Source organism: Ranitomeya variabilis, chromosome 2 (genome assembly GCF_051348905.1).
Source record: "Ranitomeya variabilis isolate aRanVar5 chromosome 2, aRanVar5.hap1, whole genome shotgun sequence".
NCBI classification, from domain to species: Eukaryota; Metazoa; Chordata; class Amphibia; order Anura; family Dendrobatidae; genus Ranitomeya; species Ranitomeya variabilis.
In genome coordinates, this window is record NC_135233.1 from 1,068,826,966 (window position 1) to 1,068,852,644 (window position 25,679).

Sequence of the window (25,679 nt, forward strand, 5' to 3'; positions counted from 1 at the left end):
TTTTCACACAACTATAGGTTGGACACTGGCGCTACCTTAGGATCAAGGGAAGAGTCAAAAATGCTACAGGATTAAAAGGGTGAAAGTGGTCAAAAATGATGTTGAGAAGGCCCAACTTTTAAATTCCTACTTTACATCTGTGTTCCCTAAGAAAGCAATTGTAACATCAACTGATCTTCACGGTGCCATCGAAGGAATAAAACAATCCACACTATCTATAAACAGAGAGATGGTGAGGGAACACATAGCTAATTTAAGTGAATTTATGTCTCCTGGTCCAGATGAATTACATCCTCAGGTGCTTAAGGAGGTAACAGAGGAAATTGCAGAAACAGTAGCCAGAAGATTGGAGAAGGGTAAATGTTGTCCTCATCTTCAAAAAAGGCAAGAAGATGGAGCCAGGATCTGACAGGCCAGTGAGTCTTACTATTTGACCAGGAAAAATCCTTGAACAAATTATTAAACAGCATATATGTAAGTACTTTGATACGAATACAGTAATTAACCGGAGCCAGCATGGGTTTGTAGCAAACAATTCAAGCCAGGCTAACCAAATTTCCTTCAGGAGAACCTGTTGAAGGAAGGAGGTACCTGGTCTGGACGTGATACCGGCTCCTTCTTCACAGTACAGAAGACAGCACCAGGAGCCCAAGCCAGATGAGGGGTAGCGGAGATGGGTACATCTTCCTTCCTGAACTATCTTGGTTCCAGAGAGTGGATAAGACAGCATAAGGAGCCTCTGGTGGGGTCACTGAGAAAAAGGTCTTCCTTCTGGCACCGTCTAGCTATGGAAAACAAGCAGGATGAGGATGGGGTGACAAGGGCCATACACCATGGCGGCCCCGAGATACTTTTGATGTTAGGGATCCTGCTTCACAGACCAGAGATAGTACGATGTGGATCAGACCACACTGTTCTCTCAGTCTGTTAGTTGGGAAGACAAGGTGAGTGGTTACACCCTATGGCCCGAGGAGAAGAATGTGAAAAACAAAAGGAAAAAATGAATACAACACAACAAAGGAAACTAAGGGTAAAAACGGGTCTTCCTCGTACTGACACTAAGCTAAAACTGCTTTGAGCCAGTTGGTGGATTTATCTTGCTGAGGAGACTTTTTTATTTTTCTAATTTCAAGATACTAGCAGCATACACACGTGGTTATTGAAGCAATAGAGAGACTCACTGTGTATAAAGTACCAATCCAATATATTAAGACATTCTCTTCCTACTTTTATGACTGAGCTGTAAGCTCTGACATCCTCTCTCTCTACTGAATCACCCTAACAAGGCTGCTGCATTCCTTGCCTCAACTTTTATACATGCTTCGATAGTCCCTTCTGAACTAGCTACACTATACCATGTGATGTGATGTCTGGAAAGCATTACAGGAAAATAGAAAAAAATGAAGTCTGGCTCAACAGGACTGGATTTTCCTTTTCTTTTTCAAAAGATATTACAGTGCATACAAAAGAAAAATTTACATGGTCGACATGACCCAGTCGACGCTTTTCGATTGCACTATTTTGAAAAAGAAAAAGAAAAGGTAAATCCAGTCCTGTTGAGCCTAACTCCAATTTTTTCTATTTTCCTTGATGTGAGGCAAGGGCGAGGCCGGTGTCTGAGCCCCAGGTGGATAAGCATAGGGCAACTAGGTGAGCTGGAATCAAGTTTTTATAATTGTTACAGGAAAATGGTCATGTGAGCCTTCTCTTAATGATGCAATCTTGTGCCTTCACTAGGACCTGTACATTTCATAAAATTCGACAAATTTGATTTGCATGGAATTGAGTTGCTCATCTCCAATCCAATGTCAGAATAGGTTAATGCCTATGGTTCAGGCATGCAATGTTGTGGGAGAGGATTGGACATACTAATGGCCGCAGTACATGTTCTTCACAGATCCAATGATTAAATCTAAAACACAACTTTACTGAAATAACATCTTTTTAATTAAATACAACACAAAATCTACAGAGCCTCAAATCTCCATTTTCTTTAAGGCATTTTACTAGCAAAAGTCAGGTGTTCTTATCAAGAAGGATCGCAGGATCTTCTCTGATCCTATTAAGTGCTAATTACAGGGACGACTAAATATCAAAGAAAAATAAACACAAACTATAAGAAAAGTACAAGGTGCAAGAAAACGGCAGTCAGATATGTGGCATCTAACCAAGGGCTTATATCTAAACTAAGAAATTCTATCACAGGAAGGAATCCGGGAACACATTTTCTGTAGCTTGTGATAGTGGTCTTCAAAGCTTATTTATTTCCTTCTTCTGCAGCTGCCGCTGTTTCAGGGGACGGTTCTGCTTTGATAGACTCTGTGACATCTCTCTGGGATTCAGTAGCTGCAACAAAACCAGTCCAAAGAAATAAACATAAAAAAAGTCAGTTTCACACAAGTATAATAAAGGTAAAGTGTAAACTAAAGCTTCTGCCAATTAGCAGTAGCAAGATGAGTGGTCAGCTGAGGTCCCAAAAGAGAAGCTGAAAACAGAAAAATATAGATCGAATGTCTAAGGAGTGTTCCTCTTATCAGGTTTTATCCCGTTCTGCAAGACCCAAGCTTCCTTTTGGTTCATGACAGGTACGACAAGGCGACAGGCGTTGGGGGTATAATGGTCATCATAGCTGCCTTCCAAGCAGTTGACCCGGGTTTGTTCGATTCCCGGCCAACACATTGCTTCTTGATGAACCTGGAGGTCCTTTGCAATTCTAACATTTTATGACATGGTCTCCAATTAACACCGCGACTGGGTCGCTTTCTATATTACCTGGTCCACTATGCTTTCTAATGTACTCTTGTTCTGCCAAGTGTGAAGTTGGTCTACCTTGTGTATATCAATACCTTCCAGTCGATTAACTAGCAGCGCTGACATGTCGCTCCGATTACCTAATCCTCCAAGACAAGGTGGTGCTTCATATCGTTCTATCAATCCTAACCAAGGTCGTTTCTTCCTAACATGTAAATGAGGATATTGTCTTGCCATTTTTCTACCCATCCATCCTCCACAATTTCACTGTTATTCAGGCCTCGTGACTCTACCAGTCTCTACATCTTTCTTCCACCCTTTCGATCCCCCTTTCTGCTATTTTGGAGCTTAGCATCAGCCGCGATGGAAGTAGCCTATACCCAAGGTGTCTGTGTGTTTTACGGTGCATATAAATTCCCTGTACTGTGAATTTCTAAATGTAAAGAATAAAACTTTCTGAAGTAACTATGCTATATTTTTTCACTTGTACAGTTTACCTTTAATAAAACTAAAAAAAGGAAAAAAAAACAAAACAGAGCAAAAATGATTTTGGTAAGTAAGGACCATTAAAGGGAATCTGTCAGCAGGTTCTTGCTATGTAATCTGACATTAGCATGATGTAGGGGCTGAGTCCTGATTCCAGCTTTGTGTCACTTACTGGGCTGCTTGCTGCAGTTTTGACATAATCCCAGCTTTTTCTGCTGTAGCTGTGCTGACCTCTGTATAACTCACATCACTGATTTGCAGCTTCCTGTGTACACGGTCAGCAAGGAGCCAATCAGTGGTGGGGGAGGGGTTACAGATTAGCTGGACTGCCTGGCATGGGACATCTAGTCCTGCAGTGATAATCTTCTGCTGATAAAATACAGATTGTATTGAAACTACAGCAAACTACTGAGCAAGTGACACATCCCTGGAATCAGGCTCTTTGCCTGTACATCATTTTGTGCTCAGATTACATAGCAAAAGCTGCTGACAGATTCCCTTTAAACCATTAAATCACCACACAGCGCAGAAAAAGTAAAAAAATAAAAATATCTAATCATTAAGAACCAAAATATTTTATTAACATTAACAGTTAGTGTGTACAGGTCCCAAATATAGAAATAAATGTTATATACACTATATTCATCAACCCATTATAGTAGATAAATGGAGATATGGATTTTTACTGCACTGCTGGAGGCACCAATGGATTCCTTGGTGCATATGATGAAAGTTTCCAGGAAGCAAAATAATTGACTGAGGTTTTTAGTGGTCAAAGTGTTTCGAAGTACACAAACTTCTTCATGAGGACAAACCACATCCAGAGTGCGATTTTTCCTGATGAAGAAGTCTGTATACTTTGAAAAGCATTGACCAATAAAGAACGCAGTCAATAATTTCGCCTCCTGGATACTTTCATCATATGCACCGAGGAATCCACTAGTGCCCCCGGCAGAGCAGTGAAGATCCACATCTCCAATTACAGTGACGAGCAAAAGGAAACAATGTTTGGAACTTTTGACTTTCAGGCTCCATATCTCACCATCCACTGCTGCTTCGAACAAGACTATCATCATTTTAGACAATCATCTTGGATATCTCATACCTAAATTTGACTTGCAGCTATTTAGCATGTGATTAGTTATGCAGACTTTTGTCATGTCGCTGCATCGTTACTGTTTTGCTTCGAAAAATCCAATTTTTTATTATTTTGTTAGTATTTGTAAATCCACCTTTGGTTTTTTACCACTGCCCGACTCCTTTTGGGCATGTTCTTGATTAGATTCATACATGTCTCCACCGAAATCTGATCCCAGGTCTCTTCTACACATTCCCAAAGTTGCATAGCAGTCGCCTCATTTGAGTATGTATATAGCTTTTTCTTCAACTCCAGCAACAAGCATTTGATTGGGTTGAGGTCTGGGGACTTTGAGGGCCAATCCAGCACTTATACTTCATTGTCATTTAACTATTTGCTTGCCAATCTCAACGTATGCTTCGGATTGTAATCCTGCTGGAATACCGTCATCCCTTTCATACCCATAGTACTCGAGCGTATAAAGTAACTCATCTTGTAGGATACTCACTTATAGCTCAGCATTGAGACCACCATCGTTCCTTGTCAAGTATGCAATGCATTTGGCTGTGAAACAACCCTATATCATCAGGGATCGTCCACCAAACTTGACAGTTCCTTTAATTTCTTGATCCGTTGGCCTCTTTTCCCTTGTTTCTTCCAGACCCATTTGCATCTATCAGAGCCTAGTCTAATGACTTTTTCCTCATGGCTACAAATCACACGTTTCTAATCTTTTACTGTCCACTTTTCGTACTTTTTAGCCAACTCCAGCCAACGCCTGGAAAAAGTCATTTAGTATATTGGCTTTTTCCTCATCCTCATCCACCATTTCACCCAGACTATTTTTAAGGGGGCAAACACTATCATTTTTTAGTTTCTTACTATTTATGTAGTTAAAGAATATTTTGGGATTATTTTTACTCTCTCTGGCAATGAGTCTCTCTGTCTCAATTTTTGCTGCCTTGATTTGCTTTTTACAGAATTTATTTAATTTTCTGTATTTATTTAATGCCTCCTCACTACCTACTTCCTTTAATTCTCTAAATGCTTTCTCTTTGTCACTTATTGCGCCCCTTACAGCTCTATTTAGCCATATTGGTTTCCTCCTATTTCTAGTATGTTTATTCCCATACGGTATATACTGTGCACAGGTCCTATCCAGGATGCTAATAAACGTCTCCCATTTTCTTTGTGTATTTTTATGTCTCAGGATATCGTCCCAGTTAATTGCACCAAGATCCTCTCTCATCCATTGGAAATTTGCCCTCCTGAAGTTTAGTGTCCTTGTCACCCCTCTACTACACATCTTATTAAAGGAGACACGAAAACTTATTATTTTGTGATCACTATTCCCCCAGTGACCCCCAACCCTTATATTTGATATGCGGTCTGGCCTGTTGGTTAATATTAGGTCTAGCAGTGCCCCCCTTCTTGTTGGGTCCTGAACCAGTTGTGAAAGGTAATTGTCTCTCATAGTTGTCAAAAACCGATTACCTTTGCTGGAACTGCAGGTTTCTGTTCCCCAATCTATTTCAGAGTAGTTGAAGTCCCCCATAATAATGACTTCTCCTTGAGTCGCAGCTTCATCTATTTGCTTTACGAGGATATTCTCCACTGCTTCCATTATTTTTGGAGATTTATAACAAACCCCTATCAGTAATTTATTATTTTTTCCCCCTCCCCTTATCTCCACCCACAGGGACTCTACATTTTCATTAAATTCACCTATATTATCACGCAGGATGGGTTTTAAGGAAGATTTTACATACAGACACACCCCTCCCCCTCGCTTATCTGTACGGTCATTTCTGAACAGACTATAGCCCTGCAAGTTAACAGCCCAGTCATGGCTCTCATCCAGCCACGTCTCAGATATCCCCACCATGTCATAATTATGTTCCAACAACATTAGTTCTAATTCGTCCATTTTGTTGGCGAGGCTTCTGGCATTAGTATACATGCACTTTATGTATCTCTCTGTACCTCTATTCTTTCTTAAATTATTAACTGTTCTAACGCCACCGCCACCCCCAAGTTTCTTATTTGTGCCCAGGTCTCTATCTGCACTATCTTCCCCTCCTATAAATTGAATACCCTCCCCCCAATCCCTAGTTTAAACACTCCTCCAACCTTCTAGCTATTTTCTCCCCAAGTACAGTTTGTGGAGTATTTCTTGGCCGACAGACCACCATCGATGAGCTGTATGATGCGGTTTCTCGTTTCCTGGGAAATCTTCATGGATGCTCCTCGATTTGAACAGGTGACTTTTTGCTGCGGAAGCAACCTAATAATACGCTGAGCTATTAGGGAATGTGAGAACAAGTTGTATTTTGTAGTATTCCAGAAGAAAAAGATTTTTCCACCACCAGGAGCAAAACAGTAACAATGCAGTGACCTGACAAGAATCTGCATAACTAATCATATGCTAAATAGGTGCAAGTAAAAAAGGTGCAAGTAATGAGATAGTCAAAATGATTGTCTATAAAATGATGGTCGCCCCGTGTTCAAAGCAGTAGTGGATGGTGAGAGATGGCGCCTAAGAGTCAAAAATTCAAAACATTTGTTACCCCTGTGTTCATCACTGTATCTACCAATGAATATCGCTCCGTGGATCTGCAGCAGACGCTCGTAATTCAGCCCGTACAGTGTTGTGGAAATACAATCCTGCCAGGTATGCACATCCCTGCTGTGTCTTCCTCCATCCGATACTGGGTAAGACTCTATATTGCGACATTATTTTCCAGTGCTTCCTTCTGCACATCAACCCAATATGATATTTTCTATAACTGAGACTGTGATCCTCAAAAAGAGGCACACATAAAAAACTAAGTGCCAATCAATATGGCCTCTATTACTGCAACCACAGAAGCCGTCACTCAACTTTATCAGGTTCCCGAGTGGCGGTTCTGCACAGCATTGTTCACACTTACCTTGACCTCGGTGGTCACCTAAATCTTTTTCTTCTGTATCACAATCGTCAGTTTGGGATATGCTCTCAATTAAAGTGTTTTCCCCACACTCCTCAATATCTGCAGAGAAGATATGTTACACTATAGGGTGCACTGCTGTGTAGCAGTATTAATAACGCAGGGCAATCAGGAGTACAACAAATCTGAAATTAACACCTAAGGCCGGTTTTATGCATGCTTTACGGTGCGAGTAACCACCGTGATGTAAGGACGGTCCCGTGGGTCTACCGGCCTGACGTCAAAATATTTATACATGCCTCTGAGGCTGCGTAGTAAGGGTCAGATCTGCAGACAGCCCATAGACGGATGTGTACAGCTTTATTCTCAGAGAAAAGTAATCCTGTCATAGTATCCAACAACCTGATACTTTATTTATAGCAGAATTAAGGTCCATTTAGGCAGGCCATCAATTGAATAACGAGCTGGCATAAAAACCTTCGCTCTGAGCAGCACATTGACCTGTGTAAAAGGGCCATGTGCTGCCGATAACATCATTATCTACACAAACACAACTATCATATTAACGATCATTCTTTGTGCAAAGAACATTTGTTGGGAGGTCTAAACAAGCCAATAACTGAGCGCCGATCAGCTTGCATATAGCTCATCGCTGGTCGTTTAATGGATGCATTCAGCATGTGTAAATGAGCAGGTGAAATTTTCCTGCAAACCGTGATGGGGGACCTAAGAGTCAACATTAAATCTGCATGGTCAGTAATTTTGTTGGGACTCCCCAATGAACTAGTGCTGTAGTGCAAGGAACCTACAAACATCAGCATAGATTTTAGCTTCAAGCGGACCCTTATTAGTTTAATCTGCAATCTAAAAATATATTCACCACTGCCATCCTCCCCTTATTTCATATTGTTTATTTGCAAAACTCACAAACTTTTTGCTATTTGCAATAAACCAATCAATGTAAATAATGCAACACAACTAACATAAGTGGTTCTCTAAATTTAGCACAAAATGCCACTAATACGGACTACTGCAGTCTCAAAAGTGATTCACTTCATTAACAAGCGTCTTTAATAGTAGAGAAAGAAATAGCCAGCTTACCACCTCGGTGTGTAACAGCACGGACTCCAAGCGGACCACTTGAGCGTTGAATGAAAAAAAAAAAAAGCAGGATGAGTCCAGCTGATAAAAAAAGCTTGTCTTTATTCCAAATTCGTATAAAATAGTGACATGGCACCCATATGTGCAGCTACGCGTTTCGAACACGAGCTGTGTTCTTTGTCAAAGCTTTGACAAAGAACACAGCTCATGTTCGAAACGTGTAGCTGCACATATGGGTGCCATGTCACTATTTTATACGAATTTGGAATAAAGACAAGCTTTTTTATCAGCTGGACTCATCCTGCTTTTTTCATTTAATAGTACCCACCAGCTGTTATGACCTGATGCACATGTGAAGTGTAGCCAGACACCAACTTCTGGCAGACTTCCCGAGTAAGGTGCATTCTAAAAGCTGAAGGTCTATCAGTGTTATGTCTGGTAGAGGAAGAATGAAGCCTACAATGAAAAGAACAACCAGCCTGCAGTGAAGCACAGCGGTGGCTCAATAACACCTGCAGTGAAGAATGGCAGTAACTTGGCAATGACTGCAGTGAAGCATGGTGGTGACTGGGAAACACCTGAGGTGAAGTATGGTGGTGGCCCGGTCATGCCTGCAGTGAACCATGGTGGTGGCTCAGTAACAACCACAGCGAAGCATGGTGGAGACTTGGTAATGTCTAGGATGAAGCAGGACGGTAGCTTGAAGATGCCTCCAGTGAAGCAAAACTTCCAGAGACTGGTGTATGGCTGTGTCACGTTTGCAGCAAGTCATATAAGCCAGAGAAGCTCTACTAAGTACTCAAGATGGTTGACATGAGGGGGGTGAATAATTCTGAGCCTGCAGTAGTCAGTAAAAGTGGCATTTTGTGATGAATGTCCAGAAACTACTTGTTATATTAAATTGTGTTGAGCTATTTACGTTGTTATATTGGATTGGTTTATTGCAAAGAGCAAAAAGTTTGGAAATTTAGATAATAATCAGCATTTACCAAGGTGGTGTGGAGTTGAATAATACTGCTTGCAACTGTACATGTTTCCAACTTTCCCCATAATGTTTCCATAATTATGGGAAGGGAGGTTCTTACCTTCAGGCTCTTCATTTTCTCTGACAGAAAATCTTGGCTCGCTGAAGTAGCTCCAGAGCTGAACTTTAGTGAAGCCTCCTGGGCCGTGACACTCTGAGAAAATACAACATCATGCTATAATTCTGCATGCAACCAGAAGGAAGGAGGGCATCTTAAATTGCGATATGGCACCCCAGCAGTGGTTTCCCTAGTATTGCCCTGATTGATTCCTTTCTACAGTAGTGAGTGTATGATAAAGGTGATCTACAAAAATGTGTGCTGCAACATAGTATCAGCATCACTGGTAGAAAGCAAGTACCTGTAAGCATTACTAAATATAAAGGATGAATGCAAGATCCCCATTATGTATTTTCATTTGCATCTTGTCCCTTTTAAATAAAAACAAAACGTTCCAATGCGCTTCACCTCAGAGTCTAGCGGTTCATCAGGGGGCATTAGGCAGTAAAACCAGCAAAGGACTAGTGATGAATGCTATCTTCATGTTCCTCCACACAATGGCGTATGGCTATCTGCCAAAACAACCTAGCCATTTAAATGCCACTGTCAGTGACTGACAACAGCATCTAAATGGTTAAAGGGGCTATCCGAGACTTTGCTATTTTGTCCTATAGGGCCAAGAACTTACAGGCAGGTAAAGTCATGGACCGCTCCTGCTGGCAATTTTGCTTCATTTGACAAGATGTCAACAGAGCAGCTCTTCCTTTTCCGCTCTGTTGACGGGGGGCATCCCTGCTGACATCATGCTGATTGACAGCCGGATCCTTGCAGTTCTGGCTGTTAATCAGCATGACACTCCAATGACAGAGAAAACCGGAAGAGAAGCTGCTGTGTTGACATAATGTCAGTGGAAGCTGCAGAATCACTGGCGGAAGAAGTCTGTGACCAATCTGAGCTGGCAGAGATCTGTGCCGGGCAGACCAGGCGGGTAGATTTATTTTATCTGCCTGTAAGTTCTTCGCCCCATATGTAAAAATAAGCAAAGCCCCAGATAACTCCTTTAAGCAGCAGCGTTCGTAGTTGGCAAATAAGTAGTGTGAAAATGTAGCGGTCTCTGCCCAGTATCACAAATCACCTTCGCTCTCGCTGTCCGTCTCCTCCAGGGGGTCATTATGGTCGCTTTCGTATATGCTGTCCATACTCTCGAGTAACTTGGGGCACTCTCTGTACTTGCTGAAGCTGTCTGGCTGCTTACCTGCGGGACCAGATCATGGAAACGCTGGATGTCTGGGCCTAAATGTCACACATCACTCCATTTCTCCACGATGGGTATATTAAAGGTCCCAAGATTAACTCTTGCAATCGATAAAACCCCTCAATCAGCAAAAATATTGCTGAGATCAAGAGGCCCTTCGTTCCCCAGAGTAGGACGAGCAGCCCCGAAACTTCTCCGATACCAAACTAGTCCAGTGGTTTTTTTCAACTATTAGTGATAAAAAAAAGGCAAAAATTTGTAAAAGAAAAAGAAAAACAGGGAATTTTGTGTACTCACCGTAAAATACTTTTCTCCGAGTCACTCACTGGAGGACACAGGACCATGGTGTGTATGCTGCTGCCACTAGGAGGCTGACACTAAGTGAGTATAAAAAAATTAGCTCCTCCTCTGCAGTATATACCTACCACTGGCTCCAGCCCGAACCAGTTCAGTGACAAAGCAGTAGGAGATCATAACCATCAAATACAGGTACAACATGTCAAACCAAAGAACAAATATAGCCAAAAGGTTGGGTGCTGTGTCCCCCAAAGAGTGGCTCGAAGAAAAGGATTTTACGGTGAGTACACATAAATCCCTGTTTCTCCTTCGCCACATTGGGGGACACAGGACCATGGGGCGTCCTAAAACAGTCTCTCGGTGGGAAAACAACATAACGGATCAGACCCCATGTACCAACTGTCTAGAGATGCACTACAGCAGCCTGCAAGATTCGTCTACCCAGGCCCGCATCCGCGGAAGTTCCGAGACCCGCCTGATTAACGTCACCACTACAAGAAAGGCAACCTTCCAGGAAAGGTAGGTCAGCGAGGCGTCCTGCAGAGACTCGAAAGGCGTCTTCTGTAGAACACCCAGGACCAAGATAAGGTCCCAGGCATCCAACGGCATTTTATAGGGGAAGAATCACATGGGAGACTCCCTGGATGAAAGTCCTCATTTGTAGATTGGAAGCAATCCTGCGCTGGAACAAAACGGATAGAGCAGAGATCTGGCCCTTGAGGGAACTAAGCGCCAGACCTAAATCCAAACCGGTCTGGAGGAACTTCAAAATGGTTGGAATGGAGATGGCAAGAGGAAGACAACCGCGAGCTCTGCACCATGAGAAAAAGGCTTTCCAAGTGCGGTGATAGATGCACCCTAATGAAGGCTTTCGGGCGCTGATCATGGTGCAAACCACCGGTTGGGAGAAACCAGCTTGGGCTAGGACCAAGGATTCAATGGCCAAGCCGTTAAACACAGGGCCCCTGAGTTCCGGTGGCAAATTGGACCCTGGGAGAGCAGATCTAGTCGATTCTGCAGCTGCCAGCGAACATCGGCAACGAGCTGCACCAACTCCGCATACCACGCCCTGCGTTGCCAGTCTGGAGCGACTAGGATCACTGGAACACCCTCCGCACTGATCTTCCTGATGACCTTCGGGATCAACAGAAGCGGGGGAAATATGTATGGAAGATGAAACTGACGCCATGGAAGGACCAGTGCGTCTGCCCCGATGGCTTCTGGATCCCGGGACTGAGCTACGAACTCTGGGACTTCGGACGTGGATCTGATGGCTTCGAAATTAAACGCCAGAGTCCCCCAGCGAAGATAGATCTCCAGATAGGGAGACCCTGGTGGCTGAGGAAGTCTGCCCAGTTTTCCACGCCCGGGATGTGAACTGCTGAAATGACAGAATGGTTCTTTTCGGCTCAGCGGAGAATGTGAATCACCTCTCGCATTGCCGCCCTGCTGCGGGTGCCCCCCTATGACTCATATGCCACAGCCGTGGCATTGTCCGATTGAATCCGGACGGGGCGCCCCTCCAGAAGATGATGGAACCGCCCCAGGGACAACCGGACTGCCCAAATCTCCAGTACATTGATCGGAAGGTGCGCTTCCCGAAGAGACCAGCGCCCCTGGGTAGTGTGGTGACGGAAGACAGCTCCCCAGCCGAGGAGACTGGCGTCAGTAGTGAACACCAGCCATTGAACCAGAAGAAAGATTTCCCCTGATTGAGGGAATACCGCAATGTCCACCACCCGAGCGCCTGTCTGACCCACACTGACAGGCGGCACAGCCGGTCGAGGGAGAAGGGGCTCCTGTCCCAGGCTGCCCGAAGCGCATGTTGCAGAGGACAGAGGTGCAGCTGAGCGAAGGGAACGGCTTCCATTGCTGCCATCATCTTGCCCAGGATCCTCATGCCGAATCGGATGGAGTGAGGACCTGGGCGATAAAGTACGTGGACTCACTGTTGAAGGGCTAAGACCTTGTCTTGAGGGAGAATCACCAACCCTCGGGAGGAGTCCAGGGTCATGCCTAGAAATAAAATCTGCTGAGCTGGGACGGGGGAAGACTGCTGGTGCATTGCCGCTGTGGTGGTGGTCAATGCAAGGCTCCGCTCCGTTAGAGCGATAGGACCCACTACAAGATTTGCCGTGACGTGGCAGTGGGCTTCATACAGTCTGATCAGAATGTTAAACTAAGAACCTCATGTTCAGTTATATAAATTTTGCCTAGCGGCTTTAGATCAACGTATGATTTTTAGAGGTGCGGTTCATGCTGTTTTTTGGTGCGAAGACTTGTTCAAGTTCATCAGCCAGCCCAGGTGAGAAAGTGTATCCAACGTAATACGAACGCACTCCCCGCAGGCTTGGAGGGACAGCCCGTTGATCAGTAGGTCATCTAGGTAAGGCAAAATGTCCATGCCCCGAGAGTGCAGAATGGGCATGACGGCCACCATGACCTTTGTGAACACTCTGGGAGCAGTGGTGAGACCGAAGGGCAAGGCTGTGAACTGAAAATGTTCCTCATGGACAGCGAAGCGCAGGAACCTCTGGTGAGTGGGAAAGATCAGGATATGATGGCAAGTATCCCGGATGTCGATGGATGCTAGGAACTCCCCCTTCTCCATCGAGGAAATAACAGAGCGGAGGGACTATCCTGAAGTTCCAGACCTTGACAAATTTGTGTAGGTGTTTTAGGTCCAGAATGGGTCTCACCGTTCCATCCTTCTTTGGAACCACGAATAGGTTCGAGTAGAACCCCTTGAACCTCTCATTTTCTGGAACCGAAGTAATGACCCCGTCTTGGCGAAGAGAATTGATGGCTCAGTAAAAGGACTGTGCCTGTGCTTCCGTTTTGGGGGGGCGAGAGGGGAAGAACCATGCCGGGGGACGGGCTGCAAATTCTATTTTGTATCCGGAGGACAGCAGGTCCCTGACCCAATCGTCGTGAACGACAGAGAGCCAGGCATGGCGAAACCGGAGTAGGGGACTGCCTACTCTGCTGGTGTCGACCAGATAATGCCACGAGTAATTTGGCCGAGAATTTATGGGACCTGGGTCCCTTAGATCTGGACTGCTTGGATCGGCCCTTACAGGACTGGTTGGTCGTATATGAGACCTAGGGACCCTTGTCCCCCTGAGGGGAGCGCCCTGATCTGGAAGAGTTTGCTGTGGCAGACCAACCGGATTGGTGCGAAAGGACCGGAAACGTGTCTGCTGCTGGCGGCGAAAGGGTCGCCTAACTGTCTGCTGGGGAGGAATTTACTCTTCCCTCCTGTGGCGTCAGAGATCAGCTGATCCAGCTTCTCTCCGAACAAATGACTGCTCTGGTAAGGCAGGGAGGTAAGGGACTTCTTGGATGCAGAGTCCGCTCCCCATTACCTGAGCCATAGTTTCCGCCTTATAGAGACGGTGTTTGAGGCTGCAAGCACAGAGTAGTTAGCCGTATCCAGGGATGCGTTTACCAAATAATCCCTGGCCAAGGAGATCTGATTGGCCAGATCCACTACCTCCGGGGGAAGATCACTACCCTATATGGTGCTACTCAAAGTATCTGCCCAGGAGACTATGCCTTTGGCTACCCATGTCGCGGCAAAGGAGGGAGAGAGTGCCGAACCCGAGGCCTCAAAGACAGAACAGGCAGGGCTCTCAATCAGACAGTCTATGGGATCTTTAATGGAGGATCCATCCAGCAAGGATAGGAGGGTTTTGGAGGCCAAGCAAGATACAGGTGGATCTACCGAAAGAGATTCCGCCCATTGCTTACACAGATCAGATGAAAATGGGTATCTCGCCTCAAGAGGCTTCTGCCCTGAAAAGTGTTTTTTTCCGGCCATTCTCTATGCCGTTGTACTATGTCCTGAAATTCGGGGTGATTAGCAAACACCCTATGAAGGCATTTGGTCTTTTTGAAGGACACCGTGTGGTCTGGGATAGAGGTAGATTCCTCGTCAACCTTTAAAGTCTGGTTGACAGCCTCTATGAGACTATCCACTGATGCCAGATAACCTGGCGAGTCCAGGTCGAGGGGCCCGTCAGACTTGTACTCAGAGCTCTTTTCGCTGCAAACCCCTGGTGAGGGAGAGCGAGAAACGGAGCTCACAGATGCCGAGGCACGAGAAGGCCCGGGAGACGTGCTATGGGTCCGTTTTCTAAATGCCTGTGTATCTTGACAGAGCGACCCCTGCAGGCCGACTGTTCCCATGTGGTAGAGGAACCCTCTAAAACAGGCAGACGGATGCACCTACCCATGGAGGGATCATGAAGGGACTCAATCGCTTTAGCTAGAGAAGCCATGGACTGAGACAGTGAGGTAGCCCACTCAAGGGAACTAGGTACACTGGGATGGGTTGTGGCGGGGGGGGGGGGGGGGGGGGCTCATGAGCGTGTTTGGGATCACAGGCTTCGCAGAGTGGAGTATTCTGTCCAGGTGGCAACGAAGTCTGACAGGTGGTATATGAGGTGAAAAACACTGTATGTGTTTTATTAGCCCTCTTGGATGTTCTGGAGAGAGACATAATGTACCCCTGACTTAAAATATACTGCAGAGAATGGCTAAAGTATATGGCAATGCAGCTCTGCAGAAAAAAAGGGCCAGTGAGTATATAGCAGCACATCTATTACCCAGGTCCTGTGGCCCTGTGAGCGTTCCTCCCGGTGCCAGGGATCCGCCGTGAAAGATGAGAGCACACTTGCAGCAGTGTAGGGAATCCGGTCACGAAAGGCTCCCAAAGAGACGGCAGGTGAGAGATGATCCAGCTTCTCTCCATGTGTAAAAATAGCAGCCAGGGTCAGGAAAGGCACTCTCACACTGGAGAAGTGCCAAGCAGGTGGACGGAGCCGCCGGCGTGACGCAAGCGAGGAGGTGACGCTACCGGCCTGTGGCCTAGTACAGGCCGAAGCCAGGGACTAAATTTCCAGGACTGCACCCAGGGTGCCGCGACGCGCTCTGCAGGAGCCCTCTAGCCACCCAGGTACTCACCTCTTCGTGGGAGGAGAAGAAACGCAGAGCTACCACTCTGCCTACAGGTCAGGGGGCTGCAGTATGGACGGTGCATGAACCCACAATCCACCATCCCTCATCATCAGTGGTGATGTAGTGGGGGCCGCGCAGATGCCATCGGTGCCTCTGTGTATCCTAGGGTTTCATTACCTCAGGATGGAACAGGGCTATTTGTCCGGCTGTAAGCATGGCTGCAGAAGGGGGTACATGGAGGCGACACTCCATGTTCCCGTCTGTTGCTGGTGCGGGGAGAGCAGTACACTGAAGAGTCCCTTCACCCCTAAAATAGCTCACGCATGGCTTGAACGGTGCAGGAGGGGGTAAGTGGAGGCGACACTCCACGTTCCCGCCTGTTGTTGGTTTGGGGAGATCGGAACCCTGAAGGGATTCGTCGCCTCTGTAACCCACAGAAAAACAATAGTAAAAGGTAAAAAATTAAAATAAAATAAAAAATTGTGGTCTGAAGACCAGACCAATGTGCCTCCTACGAACATTAAGCATGAACTGCTTCGCGCTGGAGCCAGCGGTGGGTGTATATTGCAGAAGAGCTAATTTCTTTATTCACATAGGGTCGGCCTCCTAGTGGCATACACCATGGTCCTGTGTCCCCCAATGTGGCAAAGGAGAAAAAAAAGTTTTTGATTGTGTTGTCATTTTGTAAGACCATTAGCGTTTTCATGTTAAGGTCAATGGAGTTTTGTGAGGGTTTATCTTTTGCGGTTGAGATGTTTTTAATCGATAGCATTGTGATACTTTGATCACATTTTACTTTATTTTTTGAGGTGACAAACGCAATTTTGCCATTTTGAATTTTTTTTCTGTTTACGGGGCTAAGTGATTGAGTAAATTATTTTTATATTTTAATAGATCTTACTTTTCTGGATGCAAGCAATACCACATGTATATTTTAAATATTTTTTTAATGAGGTAAAGGCGTGATTATTTGGATTTCTGTCTTATTTTTTTTTCACATTATATGCCGTGTATGTTGCAGGATCACCCCATGAGAACATTTCGTACACCCACTCCTGACCTGTGTACAGCGACTCAAATCAAAGTTATTTATAATAAATTAATAACTAAAAAAACAATTAAAAAAAAAGACCTACACAAGCTTGGGATCGCCATAATCATACTGAAGTGGAGAATCGTGTTGCCGGATCACTTTTACCACACAAAGAACACCCAAGAACACAATGGCGGATTTTCGTATATTTCATACTTGTAGGAATTTTTTTTCCCCCGTTAAGTACATTATATGAAAAAATAACCGTGTTAATCAAAACTACAACTCGTCCTGCAAAGACAAGACATCATACGGCTGGAAAATTAAAAGAGATATGGCTCTTGGAAGAAGTAGAGGAAAAAATAAAAGTGCAAAAACAACAAATTAATAGGAAGCTTGCTAAAGAAATATTTGAAAGGGACTTCACAAGGATTTTGGAGTAAAATCCGCTCCAAAGGCATTCGATTTGGCCACGGTCCAGGCTCTGTGTGGACGGTCATGTTCTCTCCCCCTCCATATCTGCATGGACCTTGTGCACAGTCATGGGGAACAGAAAATGGCCTTCCCAAATTTTTCCAACAAAGCTAGAAGCTAATTGTCCACAATGTCTTGTGCTGAAGTATTAAGATTTCTCATCACTGGAACTAAGGGGCCGAGGCCGACCCCTGAAAAATAGATCATAGTATTATCCTACTACACCAAACTACAGTAGGCACAACCCAGTAAGGTGGGTAACGTTCTCCTGGCATTCACCGAACTTGGAGTCTTCCATATGATGCCAGATAGAGACGTATGATCTGTCACTGCACAGAACACGTCTCCTCCAGAGTCCAGTGGTGGCGGCTTTACACCATGCCATCAGACACTCGACACATTGTGCTTGGTGATGTAAGGCTGAACACGCAGCTGCTCGACCATGAAGCTCCTGGCAGGGATGCAGTGTTTTTGCCGATGTTAATACCAGAGGACTTTGCAGTTATGGAGTCAGAGTGGTGGTGACTATTCTGCCTTCTGCTCCTCAGCATTTAGCCCCCTACTCTGTAACGTTACATTAATAGGCGATGGGGGAAGATTTAGGAGGGGAGAAATATCATGAAGGGGCTTGTCACCTCGGAGGACAGTGCTGTAGGTGACAGAGAGCTCTTTAGCAGAAGCCGTTCTGTCACGTTAGTAAAGCCAGTGGTTTATATTGCTGCTCACTGCAGTTTTCACTCCCTCATCAAGCCCAAAATCGCCAAAACGTACTTAAGTTCTTCTAACAGCCTAAAGTCCACCGAGAAGCCACTCACACTTAACCATGAAGAATGTAATTTGTATTGACCAGCTGGAATTAAATCCAAGAACAAGCATGGAGTGGACAGATGCTAGCAGACTCACCATCCCGTTCTGTCGTCTCAACCTTAGCGGCCAACTCCAACACATCCTCTGCAGTGATCCCAGCCGATGCTTGCTCTGCAGGGGAGATAATCATTCACATGTACCTGCTCAACTATATTCTGCAATTAAACAGTAAAAGCTTAAAACAAAACAAAACATGCAAAATACTTTAGCTTCCTGCAAGAAGATGCAAATAAATGAATAAAAAAATAAAAATACATACAACAGGCACCAACAATCAAGTCTTTCACAGTAAACACTGTAAAACAAACAAAAAAAAAGAAAACATCAGAATTGTCATTTTTGGTCACCTCACTTCCATGAAAAAAAAAAGTAATAAGAGACTATTAAAAACTCCACCCAAAATAACTATGGGTGCTCAGTCACCTGAAACGCGTCGATTCGCTTATCATGTAACTTACATCTTGTATTCTGTTTTATCCTCCACTGATCTCTTTGGGTGAACAAAGAAAGAAGTTTGTTCACAAGTTCGTTGAGCTGGATTTTCTCCTGCTTATGTGATCGCTCTACGCCCTGACGCAGCGTTTCCTGTTCTCCGAACACCTAAGGATGTCTATTACGGTGAGGTGGACCTATATTAGTATGTCAGTGTCCCTGCATGGAAGGGGAGTCATGCAGGAGGGCTGGCAATAGTGTTACAATGCTGTTCACGTTTTGACATCATGAGACCAAGACGACACCTAACAATTCACCAAAGTGTCAAATCAGACCATTCACAGCAGCGTGGTGGTCTGAAAGTTAGATGACCTGCAATGGTATCTGACCACACCACCAGGCAAAGGCGTCATCGTCTTGCATGGGTCAGGGTGCATCTATGCTGGACTAGGGGGACCAATGGGCTCTAGTGCTGTTCACTGATGAAAGTCGATTCACGCTGAACAGAACTGATGGCAGCCAACAATGTTGGAGACATCAGGGAGAGCGCTATGTATCAGCCACTGTTGTTCCCAGACAAGTCTTTCGTAGTGGTGGTGTAACAGTGGGGGCAGGTGCGTCTAGTCAATACAGAACTGTCCTACACTTTGTGAATGGTTCAGTGACAAGCCCCTACTACTGGAATAACATCATTAATCCAGTCATTGAGCCTCTGCACGAACACAGGCCTAATTTCATCTTCATGGACAACAATGCGCACATCATTAGGGAACGGCTGCTGGAGACTGGGAGACCTCAAATGGAGTGGCTGCACTTTCTCCAGACCTGAATCTCATAGAAAACCTATGGGATCAGCTGAGCCAGTGTAGAGGCTCATAACTCTGTACCCGAGAACATCAATGATCTGAGGGCCACCCTTCAAGAAGAGAGGTATGCCATGCCCCAACAGACAATAACACAACTTGTGAACAGCATGAGACGTTGTCGTCAAGCTGTAATTGATGCTCAAGGCCACATGACAAGTTGACTTTTGTTTCAATAAACTTTTCACATGAGGAAATCACCATGGCATGCTTCTACTTAAATGCCCTACTTTCGTGATAAAATATCACTGTAGTGTAAACTTTTTATGTTTTCCATAAATCTCATCTGAAATATCCCTTTTTGTGAGTAGTGTATATATCAATATACACACACATATACAGTCATATGAAAAAGTTTGGGCACCCCTATTAATCTTAAGCTTAATGTTTTATAAAAATTGTTTTTTTTGCAACAGCTATTTCAGTTTCATATATCTGGTAACTGTTGGACACAGTAATGTTTCTGCCTTGAAATGATGTTTATCGTACTAACAGAAAATGTGCAATCTGCATTCAAACAAAATTTGACAGGTGCATAAGTATGGGCACCCTTATCATTTTCTTCTTTTAAATACTCCTACCTACTTTTTACTGACTTACTAAAGCACTTTTTTTGGTTTTGTAACCTCATTGAGCTTTGAACTTAATAGCCAGGTGTATGCAATCATGAGAAACACTACTTAAAGTGGCCACTTGCAAGTTGTTCTCCTGTTTGAATCTCCTCTGAAGAGTGGCATCATGGGCTCCTCAAAACAACTGTCAAATGATCTGAAAACAAAGATTATTCAACATAGTTGTTCAGGGGAAGGATACAAAAAGCTGTCTCAGACATTTAACCTGTCAATTTCCACTGTGAGGAACATAGTAAAGAAATGGAAGAACACAGGTACAGTTCTTGTTAAGGCCAGAAGTGGCAGGCCAAGAAAAACATCAGAAAGGCAGAGAAGAAGAATGGTGAGATCAGTCAAGGACAATCCTCAGACCACCTCCAGAGAGCTGCAGCATCAACTTGCTGCAGATGGTGTCACTGTGCATCGGTCAACTATACAACGCACTTTGCACAAGGAGAAGCTGTATGGGAGAGTGATGCGAAAGAAGCCGTTTCTGCAAGCACGCCACAAACAGAGTCGGCTGAGGTATGCAAACGCACATTTGGAGAAGCCAATTTCTTTTTGGAAGAAGGTCCTGTGGACTGATGAAACCAAGATTGAGTTGTTTGGTAATACAAAAAGGCGTTATGCATGGCGGCAAAAAAACACAGTGCGCTGTATAGTTGACCGATGCATCCATCACCATCTGCAGCAAGTTGATGCTGCAGCTCTCTGGAGATGGTCTGAGGATTGTCCTTGACTGATCTCACCATTCTTCTTCTCTGCCTTTCTGATGTTTTTCTTGGCCTGCCACTTCTAGCCTTAACAAGAACTGTACCTGTGTTCTTCCATTTCCTTACTATGTTCCTCACAGTGGAAATTGACAGGTTAAATCTCCAAGACAGCTTTTTGTATCCTTCCCCTGAACAACTATGTTGAATAATCTTTGTTTTCAGATCATTTGACAGTTGTTTTGAGGAGCCCATGATGCCACTCTTCAGAGGAGATTCAAACAGGAGAACAACTTGCAAGTGGCCACTTTAAGTAGCTTTTCTCATGATTGCATACACCTAGCTATGAAGTTCAAAGCTCAATGAGGTTACAAAACCAAAAAAAGTGCTTTAGTAAGTCAGTAAAAAGTAGGTAGGAGTATTTAAAACAAGAAAATGATAAGGGTGCCCATACTTATGCACCTGTCAAATTATGTTTGAATGCAGATTGCACATTTTCTGTTAGTACAGTAAACATCATTTCAAGGCAGAAACATTACTGTGTCCAACAGTTATTAGATATATGAAACTGAAATAGCTGTCGCAAAAAAAACAATTTTTATAAAACATTAAGCTTAAGATTAATAGGGGTGCCCAAACTTTTTCATATGACTGTATATTTACAGTATACACATACTGCTTTTCAAAAATTCAGAACTTTATTTTTTTTTTTTAAATTTGGTTTGTGCTGATATCTGAGACTCGTATATAAAGTTGTGCAATTACTTTGGTTGTAGTAGTTGTAGCTTTTATTGGAATCATTTTGGTGTAGCTATGACTTTTAGATAGTCTCCTTTTCCATTTTTTTTTTCAGGAAGGTGAGGTGGCTAAAAATGGCAATTTTGTCTTTCTTTTCTACAGTGTTTATTATACATGATAAATAATGTTTTATTTCATAAGACAATTTTTTTTTTCTTTTACGAATTGGGTAATACCAAATATGCTCGTTTTATTTTCAAAATCGATGACTATTTTAACTTTTAGATTTTTAATTTTATTTAATAAGAAAAAAACCTATTTTATACATATAGAGATTGGCAGTGGCCTGTCACTCCAATCACTACTGTTTGAGGCTGTAATATCGTCTAACAGCCTAAAGGTATAAAATTATTTGATTCAAATACCTTGATCTGCTTCTTGCAGTTTCATATCGGTATTATCTGCTGGTATTGGTTGTTCACTCTGGGTGAATTCACCCCTACCACAATCCACAACATGATTGCCACTTTCCATGAATCCATGAAGCTCTTCGTGGTCATTTGCAGACAGAGATTCAGATATGAAATCCTCGAAAGATGCAGCTTCTCTTTCTAGTTCTTCTTTGGCTACAAACTTTTCACATATGTCTTTGAGTTTCATGTCTTCACCAGATACTAGTTCTTCACTTCCGCTAGCCACAAAATCTTGGCTGAAGTCAGTCAGTGAACCTTCAACAATGGTAGACTCAAACTCTTCAAAGCTTGTGCCAGCTTCTTTAATCACTCCTTCTCGAAGTACAATGTCTCCATCCACCTGAATCCCTTCTTCATATTCTTTAGTTGTCATATCTCCACACTCAGTGATGTCGAAGCTGACTGAATCCTGTTCACCTTGTCCACAGTCTTCGTAAGTTATATTCATTGCATATTCAATAGATACCTCAACAGATACTGTCTCTTCTTGTCCACTGAAGACTTCAGCATAAATTGTCTCATAGTCTACACAATCTTCACTACCTGGACCTGCTTCACCTTCAGTCCCAGCTACACTGTCAAAAGAGTCTTCAATTTTGGCCATATCTACGTGACCTAAAACCAGAGGCATATCATCTTGACTGATATTTAGCCCACCATAGCTTTCCACACCTTCTTGGATGGCGGCATCAATTAAACTTGAGACAACTTCAGGTTCAATCTCTAGAAGTCCTGCAGACACTATGCTGTCTACAATATCTTCTCCAGTAATGTCTTCATTGGGAATGGCTACCTTGTTTTCCTTGTCATATTCAATAGCAACGATGGTGTTTTCCATCTTGGGGTCAATTTTGGCCATGTCTACGTGACCTAAAACCAGAGGCATATCATCTTGACTGATATTTAGCCCACCATAGCTTTCCACACCTTCTTGGATGGCGGCATCAATTAAACTCGAAACACCTTCAGGTTTAATCTCTAGAAGTCCTGCGGACACCATGCGGTCTACAATATCTTCTCCAGTAATGTCTTCATTGGGAATGGCTACCGTGTTTTCCTTGTCATATTCAATAGCAACGATGGTGTTTTCAATCTTAGGGTCAAGTTTGGCCAGGTCTACGTGACCTAAAACCAGAGGCATATCATCTTGACTGATATTTAGCCCACCATAGCTTTCCACACCTTCTTGGATGGCAGCATCATTTAAACTCAAAACACCTTCAGGTTCAATTTCTAAAAGTTCCGCGGACACCATGCTGTCTACAATATCTTCTCCAGTAATGTCTTCATTGGGAATGGCTACCTGGTATTCCTTGTCATATTCAATAGCAACGATGGTGTTTTCCATATTGTGGACATCTCCTATCAACAAAGGTACGATTTCATCAGCAATTTGAATGTTTTCTATCATTGTGCTTTCTTGGGTCAGTATGCCGACGGCAGCATCTCCAGCTTCTTTAATCGCTCCTTCTCCAAGTACAGTGTCTTCATCTACCGGTATCGCTTTTTCAGATTCTTTAGTTGCCATTTCTCCACACTCAGTGATGTTTAAACTGGTTGAATCCTCTTCACTTTCACTGGTTATAGTCAAAAAATATTCAGTAGATACCTCACCAGATCCTGTATCTTCATGTCGACTTAAGTCTTCGGCACGGCTTGATTCAATGTCTCTGAAATCTTCACTAGATGGACCCTTTTCATCTAATGTCCCAGCTACACTAACAAAAGAGTCTTCCATTTTGACCACGTCTACATGATCTGAAACCAGAAGCACATCATCAGCACAGATACTCAGCCCACTGTAGTCTTCAATATCTTCTTGGATGGGTTCATCTTGTAAAATAAAAACATCTTCAGGTACAATCTCTAGAAGTTTTGCAGACACCTTGCTATCTACAATATCTTTGGTAATGTCTTCACAGGGTATGGTGGCCTTGCCTTCCTCGTAAGCATCAATGGCTAAAAATGTGTCAGTTACTTCAACTTTTTCATTTGTGATGTTTTCCTTGTTTTTAATTTTGATGGTTTCCATCATTGTGCCTTCTTGAGTCGCTATGCTGAGAGCCACCTCTCCAACTTTGTCCAAGCCTTCAATGTTTTTGTCTAAAGATTTACTTCTGTGGGTGTTCGTACATTCATTCAGCTCTTCACTAGTTACAGCGATTTCACTAAATGCGGACCTTTCCATCCATTTGTTGCTATGGGGTGTTTCTGTGCTTTCTAATACAGCAATGGTGGTAAGGAGGGCTTTACTTTCCATATGGCATTCACTGGGCTCATAAACCGCTTCCTTCAAGCCAAATTCTTGCTTTGTTTCATCTGGAAAATATACAAAAATGCTCAATGTTCACATGCAAAAATAGGATTTTTGTACTCCTCATTAAATCCATTTTTCATTGAATACATTGGGAACCATAGGACCGTGGGTATACACCCTGCCACTAGAAGCTTTAACACTGAAATAAAATAAAGTTTTGGCGCCACCTGGTTGGCTATACTCTCTCCTAGGAGACTAGACAGGTCAGTTGACAGCCAAAACCAGTATGAAAGCAACCACAAAAAATAAAACTTCTGTAATAATAAACAGCCAGGAACCAACATGTATTAAACCAAGAGAGGAAAATACAATAATTACAGGAAGTCAGTACTGACCGGGACAGGAAAATTATGAACAGGGCTGGAGAGGTGTCCTCCCAAGCATGCAACGAGAAAGTTAATTTCCAAATGCAGTCCAAACCGACTTCTAGAAAGGGCAGATACAGTCATCGCCAAAAGTGTTGGCATCCTTGAAATTGTTCCAGAAATTGATGTATTTCTAACAGAAAATCATTGCAATTACAAATGTTTTGTTATACACGTGTATTTCCATTATGTGTATTGGAAAAACATGAAAAAAAGGAAAATTGGACACCACTTCACACAAAACCCCCAAAATGGTCTGGACAAAATTGTTGGCACTCCCTTTGGAATAAATATCTGCAATCAATCTCTCCCAATAACCATTAACAAGCTTCTTACATCTCTCAACTAGAATTTTTGACCACTCTTCTTTTGCAAACTGCCCCGAGTTTGAAGGCACCTTCTCCCAAGAGCAATTATAAGATCTCTCCACAGGTATTCAATGGGATTTAGATCCAGACTCATTGCTGGCCACTTCAGAACTCTCCAGCACTGTTTTTACATCTATTTCTGGGTGTTCCTTGAAGTATGTTGATGTCATTATCCTGCTGGAAGACCCATGACCTAAGACACATACCCTGCGTTTTGACACTGGGCACTACATAGCTAACTAAAATCCATTGGTAATCTTCAGATTTCACGATGCCTTGCACACAGTCCAGGTACACAATGCCTGAGGCAGCAAAGTAAACCCAAAACATTTTTGAAACTCCACCATATTTGACTGTAGGTACAGTATTCTTTTCTTTGTAGGCCTCATTCGGTTTTCGGCAAACAGTAGCATGATGTGCTTTACCAAAAAGATTTATCTTTGTCTCCTCTGTCCACAAGACCTTTCCCCAGAAGGTTTTTGGCTTATTCACGTACATTTTGGTAAACTGGAATCTAGCTTTTTTATGCCTCTATGTCAGCAGTCGGGTCTT

The 25,679-nt window shown here is 43.5% G+C and overlaps 2 protein-coding genes across 3 annotated transcripts in view; both read right to left on the reverse strand.

Annotated features, from left to right (window-relative positions):
- Positions 1 to 1,930: 1,930 nt before the first annotated feature.
- LOC143808661 (uncharacterized) lies at positions 1,931 to 22,141 on the reverse strand. 2 transcript variants are annotated; one of them, XM_077291556.1, is made up of 6 exons: positions 22,030 to 22,141; positions 18,287 to 18,361; positions 10,501 to 10,620; positions 9,429 to 9,521; positions 7,246 to 7,344; positions 1,931 to 2,346 (listed from the first exon to the last, which is right to left on the reverse strand). In XM_077291556.1, exons 1-6 carry the CDS (start codon positions 22,136 to 22,138, stop codon positions 2,258 to 2,260), a joined length of 585 nt encoding a protein of 194 aa, XP_077147671.1. In that variant the 5' UTR covers positions 22,139 to 22,141; the 3' UTR covers positions 1,931 to 2,257. The 2 variants fall into 2 exon arrangements, with proteins under 2 accessions (XP_077147671.1, XP_077147672.1); XM_077291557.1 differs by lacking the exon at positions 10,501 to 10,620.
- The window catches only part of TDRD6 (tudor domain containing 6), a gene marked incomplete at its 3' end in the record, with an annotated part of 81,826 nt that continues 78,285 nt past the window's right edge, over positions 22,139 to 25,679 (reverse strand). The window contains exon 7 of the mRNA XM_077281796.1: positions 22,139 to 24,396. Within this exon, the coding sequence (XP_077137911.1) occupies positions 22,139 to 24,396 (2,258 nt within the window). The remainder of the gene's footprint in view (positions 24,397 to 25,679) is intronic.

Coding starts and splice junctions, on each gene's coding strand:
- LOC143808661 (XM_077291556.1), bottom strand. CDS start 22,138: ATGGAAAGTGGCAATCATGTTGTGGATTGTGGTAGGGGTGAATTCACC. Junction 18,362..22,029: donor ACTGCAAGAAGCAGATCAAG/GTATTTGAATCA, acceptor TCTCCCCTGCAG/AGCAAGCATCGGCTGGGATC. Junction 2,347..7,245: donor AGGTGACCACCGAGGTCAAG/GTAAGTGTGAAC, acceptor GTTTTGTTGCAG/CTACTGAATCCCAGAGAGAT.